The sequence below is a fragment of the Pagrus pagrus genome (genome assembly GCF_965226575.1).
Source record: "Pagrus pagrus genome assembly, chromosome: 6".
Classification (NCBI taxonomy): domain Eukaryota; kingdom Metazoa; phylum Chordata; class Actinopteri; order Spariformes; family Sparidae; genus Pagrus; species Pagrus pagrus.
In genome coordinates, this window is record NC_140190.1 from 16,965,690 (window position 1) to 16,979,750 (window position 14,061).

At 39.4% G+C, this 14,061-nt stretch overlaps 1 protein-coding gene across 1 annotated transcript; it reads right to left on the bottom strand.

The window, feature by feature from the left end:
* Positions 1 to 1,839: 1,839 nt before the first annotated feature.
* Positions 1,840 to 4,734, bottom strand: LOC311258027 (claudin-19). The gene is made up of 4 exons (XM_084354065.1): positions 4,380 to 4,734; positions 3,800 to 3,964; positions 3,059 to 3,137; positions 1,840 to 2,909 (listed from the first exon to the last, which is right to left on the bottom strand). Exons 1-4 carry the CDS (start codon positions 4,579 to 4,581, stop codon positions 2,744 to 2,746), a joined length of 612 nt encoding a protein of 203 aa, XP_084210191.1. The 5' UTR covers positions 4,582 to 4,734; the 3' UTR covers positions 1,840 to 2,743.
* Between the last annotated feature and the right edge of the window lie 9,327 nt (positions 4,735 to 14,061).

A 14,061-nucleotide genomic window follows, 5' to 3' on the forward strand; every position in this document is an offset into this window, starting at 1 on the left:
AAAGTCTTACTGTTAAGGATTCCCCCCGCCTTTGAAACCATTTGATTTCATGCAGAGTATTTCTGTGTTACCCGAGTGTGTCAACACACTAAAGCTGTCAAGACAGCTGAAGAATGATTTTGCCGCTCTGTGTAAATGCTGTTAATGTTTTGTTTTGAGGTACTTTTCTTGAGTATTTCCTTTTTCTGGTACTTTATCCTTCTACTCCGAGCAAATATTGTTCTTTCTAATCACCACATCAATGTATTAACTTTAGTTAGTAGTTACTCTTCGGATAACATGCTGCATCACAGCCAAATGAGTGCATGTTTCAATTCACTTATTTCTATCGACAATCAGATAAAAACACTGACTCCAATGTCAGAAAAATGCTAATATCGCAACTGATAATTGACCAGGCCGATAATCGATCAAGCTTCACTATATGCATAAATCATAATTCCCTCTAGATGCATATATCTAAACTCCTACAAAGCTATTTGCCGACTTTGAACTGTTTACATGTACAGTGAGACAACAGGTTGTATAGAGCAAGACCTGTGCTTTGTTTTACTTCAACGAATCCATGGGTTAGCATTATTTCATGGCCATGCTGTGGGAATAGGGAAAGAATCATTCTATTTAACTGTATATTCATCATATGAGGGGCATGTATGTAAATAATACTGTGGAGGGTGAGGTTCGCCCAGGGCGTCATGCAAGCTAGGACCGCCACTGCTCTTGTGTAGTTGTCTTCCTCTCAACAAAATGTGAAAGTCATCTTTCAAGTATTAGTCAACTTCTAGGAATAGGTGTGATTGAATACGGTTAAAAACACTTGGTATTTGTCTCCAGTATATCCCTCCCTGATCAGCCCGGTGTGATGTTATGCTTTCACTACTGTGACTTTCGATATTAAAGTAATTCTTTACTCTCCTTCCAGTCAGTTGTGTACTCAGAGTTCACCATGGCAGCAGCTTTGATAAGAGAAGCCAGTAAACACAGTCTTTAGGGTAAAACGACAGCAGATATGAAAGGAAGGAAACTGTTTCAGTGTCAGGAAAGAGCTAATTAGGCTACTGTAGCAGCGTCTGCCTTTTTAGGGCAACAGGATCCTCTTTGTCACAACAGCAACATAGATTTGTTTTCTCTGTCATTTTCTTGACACAGTGACAAAGTGCATTTATTCAAGTAGGATACTGTATTGAGGTCACTTGCTTTTTGTTTACTTCACTACCACAGCACATTCTGGAGGGAAATACATTATTTTTTTTACAGCTTTTATTACTAGTTATTTTGCAGATCGATATAATTGAAGAAAAACATATAATAAAATATAAAAATCATCATGTATTTACATAAATTAAGCTATATAAAGTTTGAATCAACCCCACCTTTAAACATTTAAGTGATGCTTCCACGTGAATGCATCAGTGATTACATGAGTGGAAAATTTGCCATTTTCCATTTGTTAAGAACTTTTTGTAGTACTTTAGGAATATTTTGATGCTAATAAATGCTTCTGTAGTTTTACTTTTGAGATTTGAATGAGTGTATTTTTTATTACTTTTACTTTCTACCTTGATACTGCTCATAAAGCATGAGAATATTTACGACTTCAGGCTGCAGCAGGGGAGCCACCATGTGAGTATGAAGAGTAATTTAACAAAAAAGGGGACATTAATCAGTGTGATGTGTAGAGGCTGACAGAGACAACATCATATTTTATCATATCATTTATCATAATTTGCAGAGAACCTTCACTTGTATCAGAAGCAGCTATGGCTCGAGTGTAAAAAACATGTTTCAAATAGGAACTGACTGAACTGATGGGACTGAAATGAATATAAAACTATTAAGAAGTGTTTGTTTGTTTATATCAAAAAGTGTGAACGTGAACAGAAGGTGAACAGCATTCTCCTGTTGCATTACATCATATTCAGAACAAAATCATCACAGTTATCATTTTGTCAGTTTATAATTTCAGTGTGGCTGAAGTCATGAAATCAGGACAACAGGACAAACATGCTTTGACTATATCATCACAATGTGATGTACAGAATGCACAGAAAACATACATATTTCAAACCAGTGCAAAAATAATACAAACAACCAAATTACTTCATAATACAACAAGAAAATATAAAACTTCAGTCATAAAATTAACAACATACACACAAACAAATCTATATTAACACCAGTGTGAAACTGAAGAGGCAAAGATACGCCGTCAAAGTACAGAAAACTTGTTACAGAGGGTTAAAACTTTGTTTACACTGTAAACTGTTATTATTAAACAAGTGCTCTTCATTGCTACTTGTGAAAAATAAATTCATAATTTCATATTTATTTACATTTAAACAGCCTGACAAAGGTCACTGTGTGTAAACTGCAGTAATTTAAAAGTTGAATCTTTTTGATTTGCATTTCTCTGAATGGAAAATAACAGCTGACGGCAGCAGAAATCGCTGCTGTAGCTGAAGGCACAGACAAAACAATCACACAAACAAACAAACAAACAAACAAACAAACAAACAAACACAAGTATTGTACTGAAAACAAACACACGTAAAAATGAGACTTAAAGTCATCTCACACAGTCTGATCTGGTGTGTAATCTTGATCCTGATTGTCTGATGCTACTGATGTTCAGTACGTAGTATTTATAATCCTGCAGAGGGACATTTCCTGCTCCAGTCTGTCAATTAATCGCTGGACCGATTGTTATCGACGCCTCTTCTGGTTCCTCCCCAGCTTCCCTCCGCTACACGTAGTTGGACGTTTGGCTGCTATTGGGGAAGAGGTGGTTTGCGCTTATGGACTCGCTCGATTCGGACCGCGCGCATCTCCGACAGGTGAGGAAAGCACCGCCAGCCATGGAGAGGAGGCCACCAGCCCAGCTGACAAACACCGACTTGCCAAACTCAAAGCTGAAGAGAAAACACACACACACACACACACACACACACACACACACACACACACATTTAAATCCATGTATGTACAGAATGAACTGCTTACATTATCCAGTGTGTGTGTGTGTGTGTGTGTGGGTGGGTGGGTGTGGGTGTGTGTGTACCTTTCCAGGCGATGAGATGAATGAAAGGACTCAACAATCATTGTGACATACCAGGAGGTGATGATGGTGGTCAACAAACCTGGACAAGGAAACAAATCATGGTGTTCAACAGAAGTGTTCATTTAAATCCTGCTAATCTTTTATTGAGACAACAACTCTGTAAATGTTTTGTCTTGTACAGTTTTCTTATTGTTTTAGGGGTTGATTGAATATTGAAAAAGTGACAGCAGAGAGTACAGATGGAGGACAAACAGAAGTTAAAGGAACAGTTCACCCAAAGTGAAAATTCAGTCATTATCTTCTCACCCTCGAGTCATTTTATGTTTTTATTCAGTCTGTTTTTTATGTTTTAAAACAAGTCCCCATCTACTTCAGTTGTTTAGGAGAATGCTGCAACTCTGTTTAGCTGTGAAGCTCCACAAATGTTTTGTGGATCCAACTTTCCATCAGTATGACGTTGAGTAGATAATGAATTAATTAAGATTTTTGAGTGAACTTATCCTTTAGGTTATTTTTAAAATGGGTCTTAGTTATTCTTATTGTTTCAGACAGCTCTGGTTTGTTTAAAGTGCCATTTAGGTAGTTTTTAGGATTAAATCTTTTACATGATTGTATGAGGAGGTGTTATTGTTTTATCCATCTGCGCTTGTTTGTCTATAACTTAAAGTAATTGCTACATGCCTTACAGAAGTTTTAAATCTCAAAGAGGCTTTTCAAATGTAATAAAGAGACTGAACACACCTGCAATCATGAACATGATTCCTCCGACCATAGCTGTTGTGGCTTTGCTCCCAGGCTTGCTGTCCATGAAGTGAGTGCACTTCATTCCTATTGTGGAGATCAGCACCGCCACGGTGGAGAGGAAGATGCTGATGAGCATCACAGCCCGGGTAGCCTGGACCTCAGCTAGAGACACAGAGGTGGGAATGTTAGCGAGATAGTGAAGTTGTCATTGATACACGTCAATTACTTTCTTTCTGTTGGAACTGAAATATTACACATGTTGCTTCTTTCTGTAACTGAATTCAGCCCATTGCAGTTGCATAGTTTTTTTGGTTTACGGCAGAAAATGATTAACAGCAACAAACTACTAAATAAATATAATTAAAGATTTACACAAAAACTTCCAGCAGAATATAAAACACATCCCTATATATAAAGACCAGGCTGGTGTCATAATGTCTGATGAGGTCAATCCCAAGATCTTATACAACGAAGACGCACTTCTGGTGTAATTATAGTAACTTAAAGCCAGTGGAAGGTATCTCAACAAGCAGGGTCTGGTGTTTCAGAGGAGATCCAGATGTGATAAAGGACTTACTTGACAGCTTGAGGAGGGACGGGTGAGGTTCACAGATCGTTTTCTCGGCACAGCTGCAGATCTCCCACAAGCCCTCATAGATGCGGTGCATCTTCCCCTGTGACTGCTTCTTCCATTCAACCATGAAAGTGGCGGCGACGGTGGCAGCGAGGCCGGTCAGTGCCAGGAGGAACCCCATGAGCTGCAGTCCGGAGCTGGCCATCGTGTCCAGAGACGAAGAGCAGGGAGAGATCAATGGACTCAAAATAAAACAGTCCGGCAACTTGTTTGGAAAAGTGACCAGGAAACAACAGCAACAACAAATCAAGGATCAGAAGAGGTTGAAGTAAAGAGTCAGTGATCTTCCTGTTAATGAGTCTCCAGCTCTTCACACCGTTATGCGCGCGCTCCGCTGCAGCCTCTATTTAAAGGCGCGTGACGCATGTGAGGTCTCTACTCCACCTGCAGAGGATGATGGGAAGAAGGACGTCTTATCAGGACCGAATAATAACTTACGGTCAATACAGACCATTACAAAGAAAAACAAAACAATACTGTAGTATTATGTAGTAATATGTAATCATTATGTAATAATATTATTAGTATAATATTATTATGCTGTGTGCCTTTTCCTTTATTCCCAACAATATATCTTTATAATAATAATGATAATAACAACAATAATTATATGTATGTATATATACAGTATATATTTATATAATGTTATATAAAATTATAACAATATTTTGTATTGACTTTTCGTCCATTGAATGCACAGAACAGACATCCTAGGCCTACATACATAAACACACATACGTATATATAGTACATACACACGTATGGGGAAAATTAGAGTAAATAAGTGAATCAAAATAAATACGTAAATAAAAATATGAAATTCAGTCATCTCTTAGAACCTAGTTATTACTAACAGTTGAGTTAGCTGGAGCACAAGTTCACAGGTAAAACCAGACTGAGACTAAAAGCACAATTATACAATCACAGGCATTTTACATCCTCAAGTCAATCATAACATGTGAGAAGGGTGTCCACATCTTATAACTGACTTACTATGTAAGTAAGTTTTTCCTATGCCAGGCTGCAAGATGTCGTCTTAATCCATTGACTATAGGTCCTATAGCATCTTTCCATTTCCATGCAATTACATGTTTTGCCTGTAACAAACAGAAATTCTGCATTTTAGTTCAGTCTATTCAACACAATAAGAGAGCAGACCCCAGGTCACACACGTCAAGGATAACTCAGAAAAGGTCTAAGAATTTAGGGGTCGACCGACATGGCTTTTTCAGGGCCCGATACCGATTATTAGAGCTCAAGGAGACTGAAAACCGAAAAATCAACAGTTAAGACAGTTAAGAATATACAGTATAAACAAAATTAACTGAGGATATGAGCTTACTCTTTCAGTTTCCCAAAGCCAAAATATAACTTTTTTAAAGGCACAGTATGAAATTTCGGCCACCAAGGGTCTCTGTCTCAGTCAAATCAAAACAAAAGACTCAAGTAGCATGGGATTATGGGAGTTCACGTAATACTGTAGAGTTACACCCACAGGATGCATAAACCCAAACAATATGCAGTTGTTGCTGTACACAGGTCAGTAATGGACTGACAGAAAAAGGGCTTCAAATTGAGAGATAAGAGCGTTACACGTTTCTAACAGCTAGCGTTGAGCATGGGGCATGTGCATAGGTGTCGAAATGACCTATATTGTCCCCATCAGTTTATAAAAGCATAATTAGTCGCACCAAGAATGCAAAAGACGGATTATGTAACAATGTTTAGCAATTTACATGTTGAAAAAAATACTTGGGTTGGTGGTCTGCAGGAATGTAAACATGGCTTTGCAGTGAATGGAGAGAACGTACAGAATCAGTACGAGGCTTTAATCACCACAGTTCTGTTGTTCAGGGCGGCTGCAGACGTGCTCGCTTGACCCACATTGATCTGTGGCTTTGATATGACATCAAATCTTCGCTGTACCTACCATCGCTGTTCAACTCATCAATGAACAGTGTGCTGAACAAACTATAGTCCTCAGACTACGATGCAATAGTGTCTTTCATTACTTATTGAGTTTAATGTAGATGTAACAGCGGCAACAAACGAAAATGAAACAAAATGACAAAAACATCAGTAAAAGAGGAGGTCTTTCTCCCAAACAAGCAAAGGTTCACATGCTCAATTGTCATTCCTTTCCTCAGCAATTAACAACAGCAAGCTCGTGTTTATGTGAACAAACAGTCTTCATTTAACCCAGACAATTACCAAATTATTTGACCATATTTGGTGAAGGGGATGCCAGTTTGTAAACACCGAACACTGGATCGGTGTCCACCCTTTTCCTGAAATAGGTCTCCATCAAAACATTGTGCGGTAATTAAAGTCACAGCTCCCATCTGAATTAGCCTAAAGCGGGTCATTTTGTATCCCTCCCTCACAAGCATTTCGTTTTTCACTCCCATTGTTTGATATCACTTTAGAGGTCTGCTCAGGTCAAACTTTATTTCCAGGGAATTCCTGTTGAACCAGATGGTTTGTGACAATATCAGGAAAAGTCTACAAGTTTCCCTTTGAATCTCTAATCGTTCTGGTTCTTGTGTAACCAAAAACATCCATCAAGTTGTGAAATTGCATTAAGAAAATGTAGAAAAAACATCATCAAATCATGTGGCTGCTGTCAGAATAGAAACAGACTTCCTCTTACAGTATGCTCGGGGAATGTGTAGGTGAACTTACAATAGAAAAGATACGTCACCTCTCTTTCTGGCAGACTGTCCTCCCACGTAAACATGTTCTTTGTAAATCAGCTGTGCTTCATAACTAACTGCAACACACTCCTCTATATGTGTAATAACTGAGTCACATCCCAGGAGGCCTTTCTGAAAAATATTAATCATGTAATGTATACCGGTAAAATAATCTGTGTATGTGCTGATCAACATGTCTAACAGGTTTGCACTGTGTAAGTGACAACTCTTTCTCTTTGGGACTTGATGTATGCTTACAAGATATAAGCAAGGGAGGTTATCCTAAATATCTTAACATCCCCACAGCAATCAATAAATCTAATGATTGAACACGCTAGCTGTCTGTCTACCTTACTACCTGCTTGCCTGCATGCACTCTGGAGGGCTGGGTGGATGTATTGTTATTGATATTAGTGAGCTAGTTGCTGCTAGCTTGGCAGTGGTGAGTAGGCTACTAACAAAAGCCATATTTGTTGTTTACGTTCACTATAATAATGTTCTGTGTTTTTTAAACATGTGAGTAAAACATGCGGTAACGCTAGTTGGATACAATTAGCCATGACAACAGCCCCAGTTGTTCAGTAGTTAACTTATTAGCACAAACTGCACAGCCCCTAACCAAACGGCAACAGACGTGTTCAGACGCAGTGAGAAAAAAAAGACACTGACGTTGGGGATTTGACTCATGGCTCTGAACCAGGGACACTGTAGTTTTATGAAATGTGCCTAATGATCTTCTCTTTCACAAATCACATGGAGGCCAAGGCCAAAATTGTGAGTTCTTGTTTTTACGCTGTTTAATGCTACTAAAATAACCCAAAACTTTCATCATGAGGGTGAATCATTTTTCACCTCCGTGGGCAATATGTTTTTTTTTTCCCAATTTGCTACTAAAATTAAATAAGGCCTTTACACTTCCCTTTAAGTGGCCAAAAAAGCTGTTTCCCATGATCCTCAGAATAGAAATGACGTGTTTGCAAAAGAGGAAGAAGAGTGTATGTGGATGTACAAATTAGGTAGGACACTATTTCCTTGGGTGATTCAAAACAGAGGAGGGGCGACTGTATATGTTGGTCAGCATGACTGTGATTCTGATGCCTGATCAGCTGATACACCCACTCCCTATCGACAGTCATGTAGGGTCAGAGTCTATGTGCCCAAGATGTGGGAGAAAATTCACTGTGACACACACGATGGACATTACATGTTAGCATGCTAACAGGCTAAGCTAAGATTATGATCACAGTAAGCATTCTCAGTATGGTAGCATGCGCTTGACTCACTTAATGGATACAGGAAACAACTTTAGAGCATTATAACACTTAAATTTGAAAGAACTTACTGTAGGTCACTTAGGGAAAATAACAAAACGTTATCACACACACAAAGACATTCCCCGAACTGACCTTTCAAAACAAAGAAGGAGGCAGTTATTACAGTCTTTATCAAAAAACAGCAGGTTGAGATTGTTTCCTACAAAAATAAACGTCTGGGCTTTTATGTGGATATGAAATCTGAAATGGCCAGAAAGTGTAAATGTGGTATTTAAAAAAGCATGTTGTTTTTCTCAAGATAAGTCCTTTGAGATCAGCTGTAAACTTTTAATTGTTTTCTATTGAAACTTTGTGGCTACTGCCTTGTTTTATGGTGGGGTGCTATATTGGGGTAACAGCATTACTTTGAATTAAACAGGAGTGGATTATGAAGCTGCAGATGTGAGATGACAGTGAGATGTCTCAGATCTACTACAAGACACTTAACAAAGTCACTCTCCAATTTTTACATCCCTCTTACAAAGTTGACGTTCTGGAGATTTAAGCATGACAGCATACATCTTTCAGTTATGGTATATGCTTATTAGCGGACTTTCACATCAGGATAACGTCCTTGGTCGGAGGGGAAAGAGGCGGCGTTATTACAAGGCTGCCAAATGGGCGACTGATGGGAGTCTGATGGGACATTTCAAGCCGTGTTAGTGGTGACCAAAACCGGCTTTTTTTTCAGGAAGTTGGACCATATCTAGGTGTATTTTGTGGCTACCAAACCAGGTATTTTGAGCCAAACCTTGAAGTTTTCCTAACCCTAACCAAGTGTTTTTTTGTGCCTAAACCTAAGCAGAGCATAATTACAGAGTATTGACGAGAGAAATAGAAAATTGAACCTAAACAAACGTGATGTTGCAAAATATTGTTAGGTAGTTAGCTTGGTAAGCCATCCAGCTATAGGTGCTGGGTGGCAGGAGCTAAACGCCACCGGAAAACAACCTCGGCATTCCCTGTCGTCAAGAGCCTCCAGCAGTGTCCCGGTCCTGGTCTTAGACCATGTCAAAATTGACTTGAATGATTCTTAATGACAACTGTTGGGCTTTAACCCTGTACAGTAAGTAGCTGGATAACGTGTATTGGCCGGTACAGGGCTCCTATCAGAGAGCACAAAGTCACCAGGTGCGAGTTCAACTTCTTGACATGGTTGCAAGATTAATTTTAAAATCAGCACAAATAAATGGTGCATATATATATAGCTGCTCTTCAGTATCAATCAAATAAGTTGTTACACACTATTTATCAATTGCTGAAATAAACATACAATTATCATAATGTGCAAATAAAAATAATCATGCTCTCTAATTCAATGATAAACTAAGAGCTCCTATAATGTATCACACACAGACTGGTACACTATGAAGTTATCTAGACAGGAAAATCCTCTCTACTTTACGGTCAATACAAGTTATCATCATAATTCACTGTTAAAATGACGTTTCCCAGCACAAGGGAAAAAGGATGGAGGTCCAGTCCATCTCATGGCCCGACCTCCTGGGATTTCTGTGCCAGTTGGCTGTGTGTGACTTCCTGTACGTGAAGCCTGTAAGCCTGTAAGTGCTGTCTAATATTCTCCATCATCACACAATAAGTGGAAGCCGACATGAAGGAGGAGCTACTGTACAGTGTAATCTCAGTTCTGGGAATAGTTTTGAGCCATTTAAGGCTAATTATACTCAAATATTTATTTAAGTTGAAAGGCTGAGTGGAGAGGACGGAATCGAAAGTAGGTTAAAGTCGTGTGTCTTTCAATAATGTCCTGCCTTAATGATTCAAGTGTGTGACAAGAGATCGGACTGTTTTACACTGGTTAATATGTGAGGAAGGTGCCATCTAGTGGCTCCTCTGAACAGGAAACCCAGCAAGAGCAGGTGCCACTGAGGACAAGCTGAGACACCTGTTACAGTCCCTGCTTCTGACTGTAGAGCTTAGTAGTGCAGACAATCAAAAACACTCAGTGAAGTCGCACCGACCTGCAGGATTACAGAAAGCTGTAAACGCAAGCCAATTTATTTGTTTATAATGTATTTGATGTTATTTGTATGTAGTATATATTCATCTTGGCTTATTTGCAGTACTTGTACTGCATTACTAAACTGGTGTACAGAACAGAAGTTAGTAAATTAAAGTGTAACAACTGTGGACCTGCTGGCACTGAACAAGTGACTGCAATAGAAATACGGTAAGAAAGGCTTTGACTGTAACTCTAATCGATGGATCAGAACTATTCTTAAGTTCTTTATATTGTATTAAGTCATTCTCACTGCTGCATTGATTTCACATGATAAGGCTATTAGTGTCACAACACCCTGTGGTCTCAGTTGGCTTCTGGGAGGGCTAAAGATTGACACCCAGGAAGTCTTTCTCACGAAAGGAAGGTTTGACTTGTCAAAATCAGCTGTTACTTATATCATTAACAAAGGCTATTAGTGGTCCATTAGGTGTGTCAAGGTGTACATGCATCCCTTATACCTGTGCCTGTGAGGAAGGTCAAAATACAATAAGGTAAGTTGTGTTTGTGGACTTTGTTGTGGACATACTTGCTGGTGGGGATTCCACTCACTTCGGACAAGCATTGATAAAATCTGTCACTGAAAGAATGTTGAAAATAGCCTATAACTCCCCAGAGGGTAATCTTCTCACTCTCCAGGCAGAAGAAAATGCTTTCAGGCAAGCACCAAGAATCAGGATTAATTCTGAGACACAGGTTTTTTTTTAAATTTAAGTCAATGCAACATGTACAAAAAAGATATTCAGCAGCTCAGTGCTGCCCATAAAATACACTACCACTGAAATATCTGCTTTTGATACATATATAGTAGATGGACTCCTTAAAGGTGCACTATGTAGTTTTGGGGATGGAACTTTAATCAGAAGAGAAAGATCTTCATTTTGTGCCCAAACAAACTACATAACCAAACTGTCAAAGGACCTTATTTTCTCTGAGAACAGCTTGTTTATTCAGTTATGGAAAAAAAATAGATATTTCTGAGTTTGTGTTATTACCTCATTAATATTGTAAATATTAAAATTCTGAGTCATTCGTAAATTCATTTACTTTGGCTCTGATGCAGCTTGCACTCAAGTTATCAGATAAATGTGGTGGAGTAGGAGTGAAAAGTACATGTTTGTCTCCAAAATGTAGTGGAGTGGAAATATAAAGTAGTAGAAAATGGAAAATATTCCCAACTCGTCAAATACTGATGTTGTACTCGAGTAAATGTACATAGTTACGTACCATCATTGCTCATTACACACTGCTATCATTGTTTCACCGAGCCTTTTAACAGTTAGTCGTGTCAAACCTGTGTGGTACGTATAGCTGCTCAGCAAGGACCCAGAACATGCTGCTTATTGTAAGGTCATTCAGGAGCTTATCTGGGAGGAGGCATCTTAACTTTTTACAGCAGACTTTCTGACTTAGTAAGAAAAGAAGAGGTGATACCAATCGCCAACAATGACATAGACACAAGTCATGTCTGTGTGACAGTGAGTCAGCATGCACAATACTGGGACCCTGAAACTGAAGCAGCCAAGTGGAATTCAGCCATTGGTCTTTTAAAAAAAAAAAAAAAAAAAATGTTTACACCTGTGCTTTTCCTACTGTCACAGGTCAAACTGTACTAACACACATGTGTCGACATGTAGATGACTGAAAGTCAAGCAAACTGTCCCTTAGATGTCTGAAATGTCTTTAGTGAACTTTAATGTGATTAATCTTAACTCTGTAATTAAAAGTCAATGTGACACGCTGTATTAATACTTAATCTTTTATCTGCAACTGTTCAAGTGTATCAATATCCTAAAATAAGTTCAGTAGTACTCAGTCCTTTTGTGCAAGCTTAGACAAAGCACCTGAGGATTGCCTTGGCATGCCTACAAGGGTGACTCCCTGCACTGATGGGCCTAGGTGGTGCTGCAAACCAGTCGGGTGTCATTCCTGCATCAGGCACAGCAGAGGAGCGCCCTGGGCCAAACGGCCTGCCTAATTTTACACCTCATGATGAGAATGTTTGCTCTTGTCAGCATGCCAGCATTCAGGAGCTGTCACCCTCGGCAGCCACATTTTAACCTTCAAAATATGCGAGACGCTCCTCAGAGACTGTGGGAGTCTTCACTTTATCGGGTCCATATGGGAAGATCTGAACCAGTGTAGATTAACAATAGATAACATGACCTTAATGCATATACATGAGCAAAATATGATCTCTCACTTTGGTTCGATACTATAGGACTGCATTATACAAGCAATTGACTTAGGGCTATTCTTTGCAGGCTCACGTTGGATTATGAGCTCTATTCTGCAAATGCAAAGTGGATACATTTGAGTTTATGTCTCACGGCAAAATCTGCTGTTATAAGCAGTTACTACTTATGAAAAGGCAGTTTGTGGGTGAAGGTGTGGCAACTGTGCTGATGCAACCCTGTAAGTGTAGGATTAATACCTGACATAGGGAGGGAGGATTAGTGTGGTTATAAAGTGCTCCGGAAATGTGGTGTTTAAATGACTTGTAAGCTTAAATCTTGCTCAGACGGGGACGTACTCGTATTCTTTGATTTTTCCTATTTCAGTTTCACATTTGAGTCTGTAACTGCTCGCAATGATTCCCTCACATTTAAAAGTCAGTTTTCCTCTCCTCTGTGGAGGGTTGGATCCGTTTAAAGCCTGAAGAAATAGTTATCTGACCACCTCTACCGGTTTTTCCTGAAGATGTGCCCCTAGGCTTCATCATGCAGGCTGACATGATGAAGAGGGAGAGGGGAGGGGGAGGGGGGGACTTCAAACAAAGCAAAAGGTGACTGGAGCTTTTTTCTTTTATATCAAAGAACGTGGAGGAAGCATGTTTTAATTTTCTCTCTCAGGAGGATTTACATTCTGAGACAGATCTGGATAGACAGAAACTAGTATGTAGAGGAGTGTTATTACTCCCTCTCACTCTCCTCTCCCCTCTCTTTAATAAGTGGGTGTGTCTTCGTGTCTCAACACGGAGCGCTCCACTTGATAGGCAGCCACTGCTCTCAGCCTTTTTCACCTGCCAGGTGAGACACGAAACAACACTCAGTCCTCAGAGCTAATTCCACTCACTCAGTGCAACTACTGGGCAGCTTCTTCAATCATTCTCAGGCCGCCTGAATGATTGGATGACACCGGCCAGGACAGGTGAGTTCAATTACCTGTGAATACACTTTGTTCTGTTTTTTATCTAGCAGTTATGCAACACTGTAATGAACAAGCAGTGTTGCCAGTGATGATTGCATGTCAGCGTCTTCTTTTTCAGCTTTCAGAGCGAACACCTGTTGCAGCTGGCCGGTGCCCAGCGTTGCACACAGGGATGAGACTAAATTTGAGTTTGAGCCTGAGCTTGAATAAAATGTTGCTTGCATTATTAGATTATTGTGAGTATTCTGTGATACGGCGAGTATGATGAAACGTGCGTTTCCACCTACACACAGCTACACTGTTGCTTTAGCCTACAAGATTACCTCTTGTTTCTCTTCACAGGATCATTTTACAATATTTCTGTTACCCGCTCAGCTGGAAACTTTGCCTGGAAATTTGTATGCACAATTTTTTCAGTCATTGTTTCTGGTCGTGTGTGTAATGTGCAT